This window comes from Azolla caroliniana, unplaced genomic scaffold (assembly GCF_043228905.1).
Source record: "Azolla caroliniana isolate FFs.n. ecotype wild unplaced genomic scaffold, voAzoCaro1.0.p SCAF_18, whole genome shotgun sequence".
Classification (NCBI taxonomy): Eukaryota; Viridiplantae; Streptophyta; class Polypodiopsida; order Salviniales; family Salviniaceae; genus Azolla; species Azolla caroliniana.
In genome coordinates this window covers 17,092,411-17,108,626 of record NW_028230453.1, presented here as the reverse complement: position 1 = coordinate 17,108,626, position 16,216 = coordinate 17,092,411, and the positions used below count along the sequence as shown (strand labels likewise).

General features: G+C 36.8%; 1 protein-coding gene across 7 annotated transcripts; it reads left to right on the top strand.

Moving 5' to 3' along the window:
- The first annotated feature begins 798 nt into the window (after positions 1–798).
- Positions 799–11,592, top strand: LOC147852544 (uncharacterized). 7 transcript variants are annotated; one of them, XM_087334105.1, is made up of 13 exons: positions 799–1,308; positions 1,811–2,578; positions 2,777–3,023; positions 3,103–4,461; positions 4,556–5,034; positions 5,125–5,247; positions 5,326–5,406; positions 5,483–5,536; positions 5,620–5,771; positions 5,937–6,079; positions 6,171–6,261; positions 10,183–10,353; positions 11,026–11,592. In XM_087334105.1, exons 1-10 carry the CDS (start codon positions 1,150–1,152, stop codon positions 5,956–5,958), a joined length of 3,444 nt encoding a protein of 1,147 aa, XP_087190231.1. In that variant the 5' UTR covers positions 799–1,149; the 3' UTR covers positions 5,959–6,079; positions 6,171–6,261; positions 10,183–10,353; positions 11,026–11,592. The 7 variants fall into 7 exon arrangements, with proteins under 7 accessions (XP_087190231.1, XP_087190234.1, XP_087190233.1 ...); XM_087334108.1 differs by lacking the exon at positions 11,026–11,592 and adding an exon at positions 7,546–7,757 and having other exon boundaries at positions 10,191–10,475; XM_087334107.1 differs by lacking the exon at positions 11,026–11,592 and adding an exon at positions 7,546–7,757 and having other exon boundaries at positions 10,183–10,475.
- The last annotated feature ends 4,624 nt before the right edge of the window (positions 11,593–16,216 follow it).

Below are 16,216 nucleotides of genomic sequence, written 5' to 3'. Positions count from 1 at the left end.
GTTAGTGGCGCCATTTTCCCAGACAATTTCTCATACACGTCCAACCAAGAAGTTCAACAAAACTAAACACTCGTGTTCATTTTTTTTGGGAAACAGACATTGTGTCATCTTGATTGGTATCGTGGAGAAGAAGAAGTGGTTTGCATGAGCTACTGTTGGTGGCGCCATTTTCCCAGACATGACAGACATTGCCGTCATCTCGACTTTTTAATTCTTGCAAGAAGAGGGAAGTGGGTGTGTGAATGACTATCGGCAACACTATTGTCACGGACATGAGCAAGGAGACGGAAGTGGGGGGTGCATCATTATGTATGTATGTATGTATGTATGTATGTATGTATGTATGTATGTATGTGTGTATGTACATATGTATGTATGTATGTACATATGTATGTATGTATGTATGTATGTACATATGCATGCATGTATGTATGTATGTATGTATGTATGTGTGTATGTACATATGTATGTATGTTTGTATGTATATTTATGTATGTATGTATGTATGTATGTATGTGTCACTTGTGTATGTATGTATGTATGGATGGGGGTTGATAGACCATCGACGTAGAGGTATTTTGTTTAACCATGGTTAGTGAGGATGGTTAAGTTAACCGAGCCTAGGCTATGGTGAGGTCAAGGAAAGCACCCTTTATACCAGACGCAACTGTTACGACTTCAATCCCTTTCTTCTTCTTCTTCTTTACGATCCTATTCTCTTCCTCTTTCTCTGTCTGTATCAGAGCTCCTCATCAGACCTATTCCTCCTTTATCCCTCCCCCACAAATCCTCTCCATCTTCACGGCCCCCCGCCCTCCCGACTCGACTGCGTAAATCAGGGTTTTCCTGTGATAGTCAAATTAGGGTTTGCTCCTATCTGTTCGATTCTCAGGCCCAAGATCTGGTATGCTTATTGATTCTGATGCCAACATGTTCACATGATCTCTCAACATGTGATTTCTTGAGCAGAGATTAAGGCCGGCCATGGAATCTTACAGAATCTGAAGCTTCGAGACTGCTAATGAATTCTGGGCCGGCTGATTCTGCCGGCCCCACATCTAAAGTAGAACCTTCTTGGAATATTCCCATGGGTATGCGGACTTAGGATCAAAGCAGAGGTCGAACAGAAGGCAATAAGGCCGACAAGTCATGGATCCTGGTGAGAATAACAAAGGGGGTATCTACTTAGCTTCAAATATACCCAACCGCATAAACAATGCGCACGTGTCACAGAGACCCCCTTTCTGGAGACCCCCACCTGCAAACAGTTCTATTTCCTCGAGCTCGATTGCGAGACCTATTCAACAGGTAAGGTGTAGACTCTAATCTTTTCTGGTAACAAGGAGTCTTCAGAATCTTTTTCACTATAATTCCATGGACATTGAGGATTTGGACCTAGCATTATGAGGATTAGGGCCTAGCAGTGGGAGGATTAGGGTCTATTGTTATATGCTTCTTGAGAAGGGAAGTATGAGAGAGATGAAGGAAAGTGGGGTCTTTGTCACATGGGAACCTGTATAGCTAGGAATGCTGAACCTCATATTCAGAAACTCATGCCATTGAGTGCGGCTGGGAAACCTGAGGGAATTGCAGTCTTTCCCACATGAGAATTTCCTAGGTAATGTTGAATATGGAAGGAAAATGTGCGGGGAAGTGTGCCTTTTCCCACATGGGAAGATAGAAGATAAGCATGTCACTTTGGTGAGATGCTTGGTTATATGCGCCATGATGGTCTCATGTTAGATCAATCAAGGAATATGATTGTTCTTTTTTTATAGGGGTACTTACTTCTATGAAATAACTGTGCCAGGTTGAAGATAGGAAACGTGGCTATCCAGCTTTACAGGGGCCACCATCTAGAGCTCATTGTATGCCACCAACAGTGGACTCTGCAAAAGCTGAAGGGTATAATAGCAATCAAAGTGTGGGTATGGTTGGATATAGGAATAATCAATTGTCTGGAGGCTCCAAGCAAATGAAGCCTGCATGGGGTTCATGTTCGGATCCAAATCAGAATGGAAGGCGTCCTACTAACTCGGTAAATCCTTATTCTGGTAATGGGTCATGGGCAACAAACAACCAATCTCCAAATAGACCAAATAATGGTCCTACGAAACTATTGGAACCAAGGTTCAGTGGACCACCCATGAAAAAGCTAAAGGTTGAACAAAGCATGCAGAAGACAGTTCTTGATGAACCCAAATGGAAATATTTGAATGAGCATAGAAAAATGTGTGGTCCATACTCACTGAGACAGTTGATGGATGGATTAAAGGCTGGGTTTCTCCAAGGGGATCTTCCTATATATGGAGTCGAAGGTGGAAATCTTGGTAAGCCAGTGGCATTGAAGGATTTGGTTGAAGGAGTAGGAGGTTGCAATGGTACGTCACTTAAATCGCGTGCTTCATCACCTCATATGTCTCAAGAGAAAATGGGAGTACCTGTGCAAGTATCAAAAAGCTCGGGAAAAGTGGAGGACACAGCTATCACCTCTTGTTCAAGATCTCGAAACCAAGGAATCTCCTTTCCAATACAGCTGCCCAGCAATGCGGCAGCTCAATATTGCCATCCTTCAACGGTATGAGTGAGGTTTTGGCACGTTAACATGAAATTTCTTGTGTTCTTTTGTGGTGAAACGTCATCGTGTTTCTGATTATGCATGATATGGCTTGCTGAAAGATGCTGTGGTTTAGTTGATTTTTCCATTGCTACAAGTTGTAATGTGATGTGTGTTCTACCCATTGTCATTGGATCCATGGTCCATGGCTGTCTGCAGGTTGCTCAAAATGAGTCTCCTGTGTCTGCTGATATTGATGATCTTCCACCTGGATTCAGTGTTCCTAATATTGTTCAAGTTCTGGAGAATGTTAGCTCTCAGAATCCTGTGGCCAATGTGGTACCTTCATCAACAGCAGTTTCTATCCACCCCATTATACCAGTTTCTGAACTTGTTGAAGGTTCAATTCCACCTGGTTTTGAGACAGTAGCAGCTGTATTGGCCTCAAAAGAGCAGCAGGTTAAAGGTATGTGCAGCTTTGTTTCCTGCATAAATATACACTAATTCCCTAAAATATGCCAAGTAAAATTGATGTTTATCTACAGGGAGTTCATGTACAGTTCCAGTTGAGATGATGATTGGTGCTTTTGAGAAGGGTGATTTTCTATCATTTGTGAAGCAACACCTCTGCACAGCTGTCATACATTCGTATGCAAAGTCTGTTCTCGAGGGTCAGATCAGTTTTGGGCTTTCATCATGGCAGCAAAGATCAGTATTACCCATTCCAGATCCGATGGCCAGGAATGTACATAACCAATGCAAGAAAGGCATAACTGCCACTTGTTCTTTGAATCCTATTGTTGGTGCTCTTCACGAGGGGAACAATTTAATTGGAATGAACTCAGAAAGGGATCCAGCTACCCGTGATTTATATGCGAACAATGTTAAGCCATTCAATGTTCAACAACCCCCTGCTGTTTTAGCTCCTGCAGTCTGCTTAGGTGTGCCAGTGCAACCATGGCCTATGGCTGAAACAAAGTTTGGCAATGCTGGGGATGGGACTTGGTTGAACACATTGTCGAGAGACCTAGCGAATAGTAAACATTTTCGTTTTGGTATGGAAAATGCAGTTCATGCTCTAGTTCCATCATATGAGCAGTCAATGCCAGACATTGATGAGCCACCCCCACCAGGTGTGGAGGATTTTACGTACAAACCAATTAACTTCATTTTTGAAGGCAGAATCCCAACTCATATAAGCCAACCTACAGCAGTATCAAGAAAATTAAACAATCCATTGATTCCATTGGGAAACTCTGAAACTACATTGAAGCTGAATAAGTCAAGTCAATTCAAGAATAACTCGGGTCATTTATCATTAGTCCAAAGTGAACTTCTTGTTGCTGTGAAAAAGAATTATTCGAAAAGAGTACTAGATGGTCTTATCAGTGAAGAACTTGGGTGTTGGCTTGCTGCAACAAAAGAGAGGAACAAATTACTGGCACAAGAAAAACATAACCTGTCAAACAGATCTAGTTGTTTGTCAACAATGGAAGATACACCAAGGAATGAAGGCTGTATGCACCCACAGCTTAATTTGTCAGCACTACAGATGTCATATTCTGGAAGTTTTCATGGTTCTATAACTGAGATAATCAGTAGTTCAGAACAAGATGCTAGTATTAAAGACAACAGTTTGAATAATCCTGCATCACAAAGCAAAATTCTTCCTTTCATTCTGAAGGCTCAAGAAATGCTCCGTGACTTAGAAAGATCAGAATCATGTGTAGTGAATGATAGGATATCAATGTCATTTTCTTCTGGAAGCTGCTTTGAAGACAGTGCTAAAGAAGGCATGTCAGACTCTGGGGAGGAAGTGTATCGACATGTGCTGGAAGACAATATTCAGGTTGAGAATGTATTTGAACATGAGCATGAGAAGCCACAAATGATTGAAAACAAAGGTACCTCAAAAACTCATGATTTTTCAGCATGAGAATGCTTTTTGTTTCTAGTATCATTAAGCTATGATCTAATATAATGTGTTCTATATTGCAGGAAGCTCTTCTGATGCAATATTGCCTCTAGGAGGTGATTGCCAGTCTATCACATCCCAGGAGACTAGTCATGTGAAATCGTTGAAGCATCTCATGCTTATAACTTCAGAAAAATCTAAACCCAAAAGAATGAAGAAACTATTTAAAAAGAAAAATACGAAATCAAGGAAGCAAATACAAAAGTCGGGCACATTGAAGCAGGGTTCAGCAACTTCACCTGCTGGATTATATGATGGTTGTGCACGAACTTCCATTGATGGATGGGCATGGCACAATCGAGTGCGGAGTTCCCATCCTTCTGAAAGAGTTCAGAGGAATATAGATTGCATTAATGGAGTTGATAGACCCAAAATTCTTAACCGTTCAAGTTCATCTAGAATTCAAAAGAACACACAAGCAGCTCGAACTAATCGAGCACAGCTTCGGCAACTAGCTGCTGCTGCTGAAGGTTCTGACATTATTAAACTTCCACAGTTGAAGGTATATTCTATCATTTATTCACCTGCAAAAATCTATGGCTGATAAGTTCATGGTTTTTGGAGAGATTCATACATTAATTTAAATTTGCAGGCCCGAAAGAAGCAACTTAAATTTGCAAGGAGCAAGATACATGACTGGGGAGTATTTGCTATTGAGCCCATTGAAGCTGGTGATTTTGTTGTCGAGTATGTTGGTGAGCTTGTGAGGCCCAGAGTAAGTATTTGCCAAACTTTTCTATTAGCATACCTAAGATGAACAGGAATCATAATCACTATGATAAATGTTTTTCAGATATCAGACCTCCGAGAACTACACTATGAAAAAATGGGAATTGGAAGTAGCTATCTTTTCCGCATTGATAGTGACACAGTGGTGAGTAACATGTTATGTTTGAACAGGAAATTAATTCTTTGCTTAAATGTTGAACAAATGTTTCATGGTTGAAAAGGTTGATGCTACTAAGCGTGGAGGGATTGCGAGGTTCATAAATCATTCGTGTGATGTAAGTTAAATTTTTATTCCTAGATTATCAAGACCCTGCCATATAATTTACCTTGTTTCCCATGCTTTCATATACCTGTACAGCCAAATTGCTACACAAAGATAATAACTGTAGAGGGATCAAAGAAAATATTTATATATTCCAAGAGGCGCATTAAAGCAGGAGAAGAGCTTACATATGATTACAAATTCCCACGTGAAGAGCAGAAAATACCATGCAACTGCCGTTCCATAAAGTGAGTTATTGTATGCAATATGGTTATTCACATTTAACCTTATATCTATCTATATGTGTATCACACGGCATTCTTGTCAAAGATTTTGTATGTTGAGTAGAAATAAATTTCGGGAAGTAGAAATATATAATTTGTTTTTAACTTTCTGTACATTTTGGTTTGTAGATGTAGAGGCTCCCTAAATTGAAGCCTGCTGTTTTGGTGAACAACATTTTTGATTGAGTTCAAAATCATAGAAATAAATTGCCACAGCTTGGTTTTATTGAAGCTAAAAAATAGTGCTTGGTGATCCCGGAGAGGCAACAAAGGTCAGTGATGTGCAATATATCCTTCTAATTGAATGGAGTCAATTCCTAACCCCCCTGCAGTTTTGATCGTATGAATGTGTTCTATTTGCAGAATGAGAATGGTTTAAACATCCAGAAAGTCTGGAAAACTGCTCTGTACAACATGCAACATTACGGAACACTTGTTTTGATTCGCTGCCAAGGTACCAATGTTGCTGTTCTTTTCCCTGAGTGTCAAAATGCTCAATATTACTGGCCCTTCTCTGCTTTTCATATGCATGTATCTAGAACAATCGATGGGCTTCCATGATTGAGGTTCTTAGCTTTTTATGATGTTAATATCCATCCCATAAATATGTATATACATTACAGAGATAAACTAGCTTTAAGATTAAGGCTTGTTTTTGCTAATGAAAATCTTCAACTGTTATGTCAGCTTGGTGTTTACATTTGAGATATCTGAAAATGCTCATGATCAGAGAATTTACTGACTCCCGTCACATTAATGAGTGATAGGGAGATTTTCTTGATGGCAAACGAATAAATGTGCAAACTATGCCAATGTGAAAATAATTAATGGGAGTAGTGATTTGTCTCATGATGATTCTTCAAGGGATCATTATAAATAGCTTCCAATAACCATGAACCTTCTAGGCTGAATTGATCTCTCATTGCTTTGACATTGCTAGAGCGTCTGGAACACTGGAGGGGTAGAACAGTCATAGATAGACTTTGTACCTGGATTATGGGAGATAAAGTGTACTCTTTGAGTATGCATTAACAGAATGATTGGTTGATGTAATCGTTAAACTCAAAACTGCCCAACCTATATTTATTTGCCTTGCAATTTTTTTGAAGCCTTTCAATCAAATGAGAATTATTGAAGTAAATTTCATAAATATGCCTTGGTTTTAATTATGAATAGCATTGGAAAATTTTCATGTCTACTGCTCTTCTCAATATGTAAAAATATATAAGAGACAACAATCAAGAATGAGCAACTTGATTACTATATGATTGCATATTGATAGGAGCAATGAAGTAAAGATGTGAAAATTTCTCTAAAGTTAGTCATACCTATGCATACCTGAAAACCAGAGACATGTAAAGGCAATTACCACCATAAACAAGCCTAGGTTATAGAAATGTAATTTTTTCCAATTTGAAACATCCAGGACAATTTAAGAGCTTCATTTGCTAGGTTTATGTGTGCTCTGCAAGCTGGATTCTTGTCGATTCCTGAAAAGTCAAATATCTCAATACCTTTACCATATTTGGTCACTTAACCATCTGTTATAAATTGTTCAACCAATACGTATATGATGGCTACTTTCAGGATAACATAGCAAATTTAATTGCATTTTATCTCCAAACAGTATTCTGCCAGATCCTCTAGTTTTTTATGTCCCAAGTCTTGCATGCTATTTCAAGAGGACATATTTTTTTTTGCTTCTTACTATTGAAGCAAGTCTCTCATGGTATGCCAGGCAAATGAAACCCTTAGTAAATTGCACAAACATTGCAATGGAGTGTGGTTAATCTGCAAGTGGCTTAACTAGCATGATGCATGTCAAAGGAATTGAACACAATAGTTGGGGTATCTCAATGCAAAGCTTGTAGAAAGATTATGGAAGAATTTTTTGGCGATGAGCTTGTAGAAACTGCAATGGAACCTTTACTAGCCATGTTGTGATATATTGTAAGTCTCAAAACATTGAAATCATGAATATTATTAACTCTAAATTTGGTTATTAGTGACCATACAGAATGGAAATGATCCTATTGAGCTGAAAAAAACGCCACAACTTCCGTTGTCGCACTTTGGTCTAAAATTGTTATAGACATACTAAAATTGAGATTCAACCTGACATGTTCACATCTTGGGATGTGATGTTTTAAAGTGGGCATGATAGATAGCTGACTGAACTATTTGACTGCTGCCCGTAGATTCTTTTTATTGAATTCAGTTGTACAGGAATGTAGGAGTTCATAATGTAGCCTACAGTTATTTGCTGATAGAGTAGAGTGCATATTCTTCTTTGAAAAGAAGAAAGAACATTCCGTTGTGGTTGCCTGTGACATGAATAGGTTTGTTGTATTTGATTGAGTAGATGAAGTAAATTTTTAAATTTTCTAATTAAAAAGGTGAACATTTCTCATCACCATATATGAGCCATTTAATCTGCTAAGTTTGAATATGGGCTCCAATTTTTTGTAATTATTGTAAACTACCTAAACAGCATTTGGCATTTCATGTTTCAATTTGTAACATTTGGAACATTCTAGGTTCCATTTGGGGGCATGATGCCCCTTGTAGCCCAAAGTGAGTTTCAAATTGAAGCTGGCCAACTGAAATAAGCTTCTCCCTGAACCTCGAAAACTAGAATTTCTCTAGATTTGAGGGAACATGTGGTTCTTAATATAAGCACACTTATGCTGTATGCAGTAGAACTTTACACAGTAGCACGATCTTCCATAGGAAAAATCTATGTTGGTATCAAGATGCCTAGGGTTCCTATACCACCAGTATATATGGTTGATGGAATTTATTGATAAGTCATTGATCCTAGGATGTATTATGAACATCTTAACTATCGTTTGTCAAAGAATTGGGATTTTCATGTACTATTGTGGTAAGAAAGACACACAAGGCTGGAGTCATTGCTTCTATAAGCATTACATATTCCTATGAAAACATGACTTGGGGAAATATAAATAATAATCTTAACTATTGGTTGGCGACGAAATGGGAATTCATGTACTATGTTTTGAAGCAGGGCACAGAAGGCTTGAGTCTTTGCTAACATGGCTTGATAATATAAATAATAATCTTAGAAAAGGATCTGAGAAATCATTACCAAACAACTTTCACCTTTTAATTAAAACATTTGAATAGCATGTGAGTCTTACTGTTGAAAGAAAATATAGAAAACATCTAGTGATTACTCGGTTTATCTGTTGGAGACAGCAACTATTTTATTGATTGCGAATAGGGTTGGAGCAATGGAAATATTAGACAGACTTGTCCATTTTTTATGCATGGTGGGATAGTTCCAAATAGGGAAACATGGGAGGAGACTCACATTTATAGGATAATTTCCCCTTGGAAGTTAGTTGAGGGAAGATCATCCATAGGGAGCTAGTAGGGTAGAGGAATGAATAAGTAAAGCATGAGCTAGCAATATTAATTGGGTGGAGTATGTTTTCTTGTTGTATTTCTTATATAAATTAAGTTTTCAACTGTTGAGTTCGAAGTATTCTATAGGTTTTTGTCACAAAATAGAGGGTGCTGGAGACTTAGTATGCTCATAACATCTAAGAGTAGTCCCATATTTACGTTGTATTTGCATTTCAGAAGTGAGCATCTCTTACATGCTCGATTGATGTATAATCGTATACCTAGGAAAATTGCATATTTTTTATTATTTGACATAGAAGCATGTAACATGTGAATCTCTTAAGAATGCTCTAAGGTGCGTTTTACATGTCTTATTTTATTGCTTTATGTAACCATATAATATGGAAAGGCATATGGATTTTGTTTGAACACCATATGATGTATGAAAAGCTGCATGGTGATTGTATGCACTGGACCAATCATAATTGGCTGCACCATTTTATTGGTTCGAAATAATGTTGCTATTGGAAGACAAATGTTGCAATGTGGTGGTTGCATGGGAGAGGGATTTACTATGTGGTGGTTGGGTGGGAGGGAGAGTAAGAGTAAGGCATACTTGGAGTGGGATTGTCGAATACTTATTATTTGTTGATGGTGACTTGTAGTAGTATAAGTCAATCGAAGCATATCATGTATTCAAGTACAAGTGTTTTTTTGATTTCTTCGGAGGTAATTGTTTTCATAGGATGTTTGTGGATGACCATCCTCTTTTGGGCAAGTTAGAGAGAGGGAGAATGGTGAAATAATTTGAGCTTTATGCACTTTGTAGATTTGTTCGTTATATAACTTTTATCAATATACCAACTTGTTATGATTTGGCTGAGGATAAAGTCTCATCAAATGGAGAATAAAAACATATCCTTAAATTCATTGACTGTTTCGTTCACATAATTTGGAGTTTGTTATATTTGTGGCTCTGAGAAATTGTGTAATTTTCTTCTGATAGCTGTAAAGGGAAAGGAAGACATCATTCAAGTAGCTCTTTAATTCGGTCCTCGTCAAATAGGGCAAAACGCTTCTACAACAAATAAAATTGCTGTTAAAGTTGACAAGAAGCTACACATGTTCCCAATTTATCATTAGAAGTTCTTAAAGGGTGCCAAACAGGTTCTGTAAGGTGGAAACATTTGTCGATTATTAAAGACCCACTTTCTATTTAAGTATTTTGATCTTAGCTATTCCTTTAAGTTCAAAATTGTGAGACGTTGAATTCAAGTAAATACCATCTCTTTTTTAATATTGGCATGGCTCCTATATTTAAACAAGTGCATTAACTATTCACATTGATTCATATTCGCAATTATCTTTACGAATGTTTAAGGACACCAATTTCATGCTTAAATAACTCTAGTATACTATTGGTGGGGAATAACCATAAAGTGCTTCTGAAAAGGATGCTCTTCATTAGGACTAATGTCTTCTGATTTATATGAATAATGTGGCAACAAATTATTTGTGACTAAGAGAACTAAAGTGTTGTTAAATGGAACTCCATTTATAAGAGATCACATGAAAAGATTGTGCTTCTTATCAGTGTTAGAGGGTTTTGTTTTCTTGTTTAGATGCACTATGGGCTTCAGGGTTATTTATAATGTAGCGAAACTAATACTCTCTTCGTCCAACATTTTGGTTTATGCTTATTTGAAGTAGAATTTGCATTATATTTCTCGAATATCAAATAAAAGAGAATTTACACTTAATCTAATGTTTAGCTTTGATGCATTGCTTTTGGGTGGGTTGGCTTATTTTTTAATTGTTTCTAATTTTCCCCACTTATATTGTTTTACAGGGTGCAACGAACTTCTCAAAACTTGTGGTAAGTGCTTTGTTTTGTGTGTCATTATTTTTGTGATTTTTGCCTCACCAATATGGATGATGGGGGATTATTATGTAACTACCATCATCATACAACAAAGATAAGTAAAGAACCCCATGAATGAGATAAGTATCATTGCATTGTTCTTAATTTTTCAATAACAAGTTTGGACTAACCTATCGTAGTTAATAACTTTTTATGGATGCTTTATTTTTATTGGGACGGAAAATTGGCATTTGACAACCTGGAGAGAGTAGCCATAACTACCCTAAAACCTTGCCTCTCCTTGACTTTGTAAAGATTAATTTTACCTTCTTTTGTGGACATGTTTCCAAAATTCCAAGAAAATGGTCACCCCCTTGGTTTTTTTGGCCTTACTAATGTATCTTTCAATCCATGTAAATTACAATTGTGCACGTATTACTTTCACTTAATTATTGTGTATTATTTGTCCAAAATTCCAAGACAATGGTTGCCTTACTAATGTATCTTGCAATTCATGTAAATTACAAATGTGAGTGTATTACTCTCTCTTTATTATTGTGTGTATTATCGTGCAAAATTCCAAGACCTAGGGTTTGTTGGCTTGATTAACTTATCTTGGAATCCATGTAAATTATGATTGTCTGCATTTTGTTGTCTTTGCACGATATGTTCCTTAGTCTCACTTTATTACTATGTGTATTATGGTATGATATGCATTTTCCATGGTCCTTCAACTTTTGTGTTCATGGAATGGAATTGGAGCAACACATAAAGAAATTATGCAAAGCTTAGTATTTCTGTTGCTTACCTGCATAGAAATGTTTTTTAGATATGAGATTGAATGTGCAACATTGGAGGCGAGTTGCATGAATTATTTTCCTTAGAGTGCAAGTGATCAAAGTAAATCTAGACTAGACATTGATGTCATTTAAATTGATATAACACATCAAAAGTATGGAGTGTAAAGTATAGGTTGTAACAAACTAGATTGTTTGTAATCATCCACGGGATCCTAGAGTTGCTATTGCGAAATATGTGAATGAAAGACAATTGCACATATGATATAACATGAGAATAAGCAATATCTTGTCATATATTTTGTATCAATTAAGTTTTTGGGTGCGACCTCAAAGAATGTCTTTAACCTTATACGTAAGACACGGATAATTGTTGAACATAATTGAAGTAATGCATTTCAGAGGGCATGCACTAGTAATGGTTGGGGCATGGATGTGTCATTGCATGGACCATGGATGGTTAACAGAAAGGAGAAATCACACTTTTACGTTGAATGGATCAGAAGCTAATCAAGAAGCTTGTCTACCATGTGTTTGTCAAATGAATGCACCCAATGGTTTGGGGTAAATAAATGTGAGAAGGAGAAAGAGACTAATGGAAGCATGTGCTTGGAATATTGGTTCTTGTACAATTGTTTTTTTCGAGATACTTATTTTTGTTGAATTGGTTTGAACATTTGAGTTGTAATAGAAGGCATATTTGTCTATATGTTGAGGAGTTCGATATTGCAAAAAAGTTGTTTATCAATTCTCAATCTCAACTAATGCAATTTGTGATTTATAACTTTTGAGTGATGATTTGGCTTAGGGTAAAGTCACACCAATTGCAGAATAATACAACTTATTGATTGATTTGTAAATGGAGAATAAAATAAATAAATATATAACCCATTGAATATTTTATGTATGTTGTCAAATTTCATATAATCTTGGAGATTTACATAAATTGGACTTTGTTGAATTTGTTGTCCTTTTGTGGTTTAAATTTTTTTCATCATTGTCAAAAGAAAAGTGAAGATTGTTGTCCTCTACATAAGTCTACTTTATTTAGGACAACTTGAAACCAAAATTTGCTTTAACGATAGTGAACAACTACATTTTCTAAGTATTAGAAGTCATTTTGTGATCAACTTGTTTTTTCTTCACTTAAGCCATTTGTCGCAAAGTTTAGATAATTGAATATTTTGGATTTCAAGAAACCAATGCCAACACTAAATTGAGTGTGTTTGGGAGGTTATGGATATTTCACAATCACTAATCGGATAGTTAAGTGAAATAAATTGATGGTATTGTATCCCCCACATAAGCACAAATCTCTACCAATTGTAAAATGGTGTGTGATGTTGAGGGTGTCAAGAGGATTCTACACCTAGTTAACCTTGTGCTAATTGAGGTTCGAGGTGAAAAAAACCCTCATGGAATGATTGGGTAAGCATGTACAATCACAATTAAATTCACTCCACTAACAATAATATCATTTTTGAAGGCTGTCAATGTAATGTGCATGGAAATGTGACAATTTTATTGAAGTACATATATTGTTGACATAAAAAAGATAGAGAGAATATAAAAATTAAGGATACTAAGCATTGATAAATCAACGATTGATATTAATGTCAGATCCCCAAAGGAGTTGGAGCAATTGCTACTTGAAGAACATTGAAATATTTAAGGGAGCAAGATGGTGCTATCTGAATGGCACAAAGTTGTTAACTACAATTGAAACGTTGACGGTCGGGTTGAACATGATCCTTATTAATGTTGAGGGTGGGCTTAAGAAGAGGCTCAACAATCCCGTGAATCCCACACAATTGAAAGCTTCCTAGGTCTTCATCAAAATGGGTTTGCCTTCTTGTCCACCATGTTCTCTCTATAGATTAAATGCCACGATGTCCCACTACTTTCATAATAGGACCAAGGTTGGGTTGGTGCAACCTAGGTTCGGTTCTAAAGTTCAACTTAAGTTGTTAGTTCAACCACTAGAAGAGAGCAATAAAAAGCAATCGTCAATGGCAAAGAAGAAGATCATCAAATTGTGATTGGACAAGTAAGAGAAATATAGGAGCTATGATAACAAATTTTGTGTAAACTTAGTATTGATTAATTTTAAAATGTGTATAATGGTGCAACTAAGTAGTTGCCAATGATGTCTCGTGTATAATGGTGCAACTAACTCTCTTAGATCACACAACATATCTAAATTTAGATTTACATTATTTTTGTTTTGTTTTTATTATCTCTTTAATTACATTTAGTTTGTACCAATATCCCCACAAACGACAATAATCAAAACTTTTGGATTTGACGACCTAGTTTGAGAAGTTATTCTCCAAGCTATTTTACTTTGAGATGTTGGAGTGTGGTTTTTTGTGGCAAGATTTCGTGTGTCATCGGTTTGTTGTACATTTGACAAACTCATTACTTCATGAGTTGTAATCACTGATGATGAGCGTACCTTGGTTTTGAGGTTCCCATACCATAGTTCACATAGGGTCTTCAATCCTATTGAGTGATGGCAGTTCCCGTAACTTCTTCCCAAATTGGGAGGCAAATTGGCAACTTCAAGCATTTTTCTAGCATAATCAATTAGACTCGTGTTTTTCTTTTTCTTTATTCCATTTTATTGTGGATTGTGATGAGTTAAAATATGATGATGAATTGGTCGAAAAACATTTGTTTATGCATGATAGAATGACTTTCTTAAAAGTTTCCCATTTGCATTCTAGTGTGGCACCATGTTGTATCTTTGTCATTTGTGGCATATCCTTGACCACCTTAGAATACATGGGCGTTCGCTTAAGGTTCATGCTCAAGAGCGGTTGTTTATTATATTCAATGGTCTTCTCACAATAAAACCTATTCATACATTTGAGGTCAATACATAAAGTCCTATGATCCGATTACGGTTTGCATTCACTAAGTGAGAATTTATGTATACGACCCAAATACCTTTAGAAACTAGTACATAGTCAATCACATTATTTTCATTGTGTTTTCTACATGTAAAACCATTAGTGTTGGGCCATAAGGATACATCATTTGCAGTAAGTAATCTGGTACTATTGCACATTTGTAGGAGTAACTTCCCAAATTGGTTTGGATCTTTTTCATTGTTAGAAGAGGGACCATACATTTGTTGTAGTTATGATGATGATGTGTAGCGGAAGGTGAGGACATGTAAATTTTATGCCAACAATATTTGTATATCCTCTTGCATCTTTGAGAGATGTGGCATGAAATATTATTGTACATCAAGTTGGAAACTTTTTGTATGGGCATTCATGTGACCAAAGACAATAACTTCCCCTTTGGATATCAAATAAGCAATATCATCTTCTAAATCGGAAAACAGTTGATCTTTACCCAAACAAGCATAAAAGTTAGATTCTTGATGAGGAATGTAACATCTAACTACAAAAGTGGGCAAATCATTAGGTGTTTCTATATAAAGCCATATTTAGCATCAATATGTTCATCATTTTTAATGATCAACACATATTTCTCTATTTTCTTCTTAATCAAACAAGCCATCCCTCATCCTCTTCGTTGTCTTAGATTTTTCACTGATATCAAAGAGTGTACATTATTGTAAAAGAATACATGCGGAAGACATAGAGTACATAGTCGGTTATTCGGAAGTATAATAGTTAGGTAAACATAGAGAGAGAGAGAGAGAGACTGAGCCTAGTTGGTAAGGTTGCCCAAGGGAGACCAGGTGGTCATGGGTTCAACCCCTACATTCCACAGTGGCATCTAGTGAAATAGAGATATATATGAAGTATATAATAGAGAGGTGAGGAAATTGGGCTTCGAACCCAAGACACAGTGCTTGTAGTGTTATCGACTTACCATTAGGGTAAGCTAATTACGATAAAAAAGAAGAAGAGAGAGACTGAGTAGAGTAGACACACATATATCAAACATAAAATTCTCAATACATACAATGTGCTCAATGAGCACTATTTATACAAGTCCTCAAAAGGACTAACAAAAGTACTGACAAGTACTTCAATGCTCATAAATGAGCTATTGCCACTAACTCCAAAAATATTCCTACGAGGAATATCGGTCCTAACGGCCTTTCGGCTCCCCACCGATATGGCCTAGCTGATTAGTCTCTATCCAATCCGGCTCTTGGGTTCTTCAGTGGATCCAGGCCTAACCGATCGATTTCCATCCGATCTAGTTCTCGGCTTTTTCAGCCGATCTGGCCCAAGTTGAGCTTGCTCGCTCAATACTCCCCTTCAAGCTCAACTTGAGGTTCTTTGACAACTCCAGCTGGTCCACCACTCCAACATCTCTTGGCTTCACAATGTCGTGGAGGATTCCGGCGATTAGGAGAAAGATCCGTCAGACGTGCGTGAATGGGGGTGTGCGAACAC

Excerpts from the sequence above, each read along its gene's own strand:
- LOC147852544 (XM_087334109.1), top strand. The coding sequence starts at position 1,150 with ATGGATCCTGGTGAGAATAACAAAGGGGGTATCTACTTAGCTTCAAAT. Across the intron at positions 4,462-4,555 it reads ACAAATGATTGAAAACAAAG|GAAGCTCTTCTGATGCAATA; the intron begins GTACCTCAAAAA and ends TCTATATTGCAG. Across the intron at positions 5,035-5,124 it reads TTAAACTTCCACAGTTGAAG|GCCCGAAAGAAGCAACTTAA; the intron begins GTATATTCTATC and ends TTAAATTTGCAG.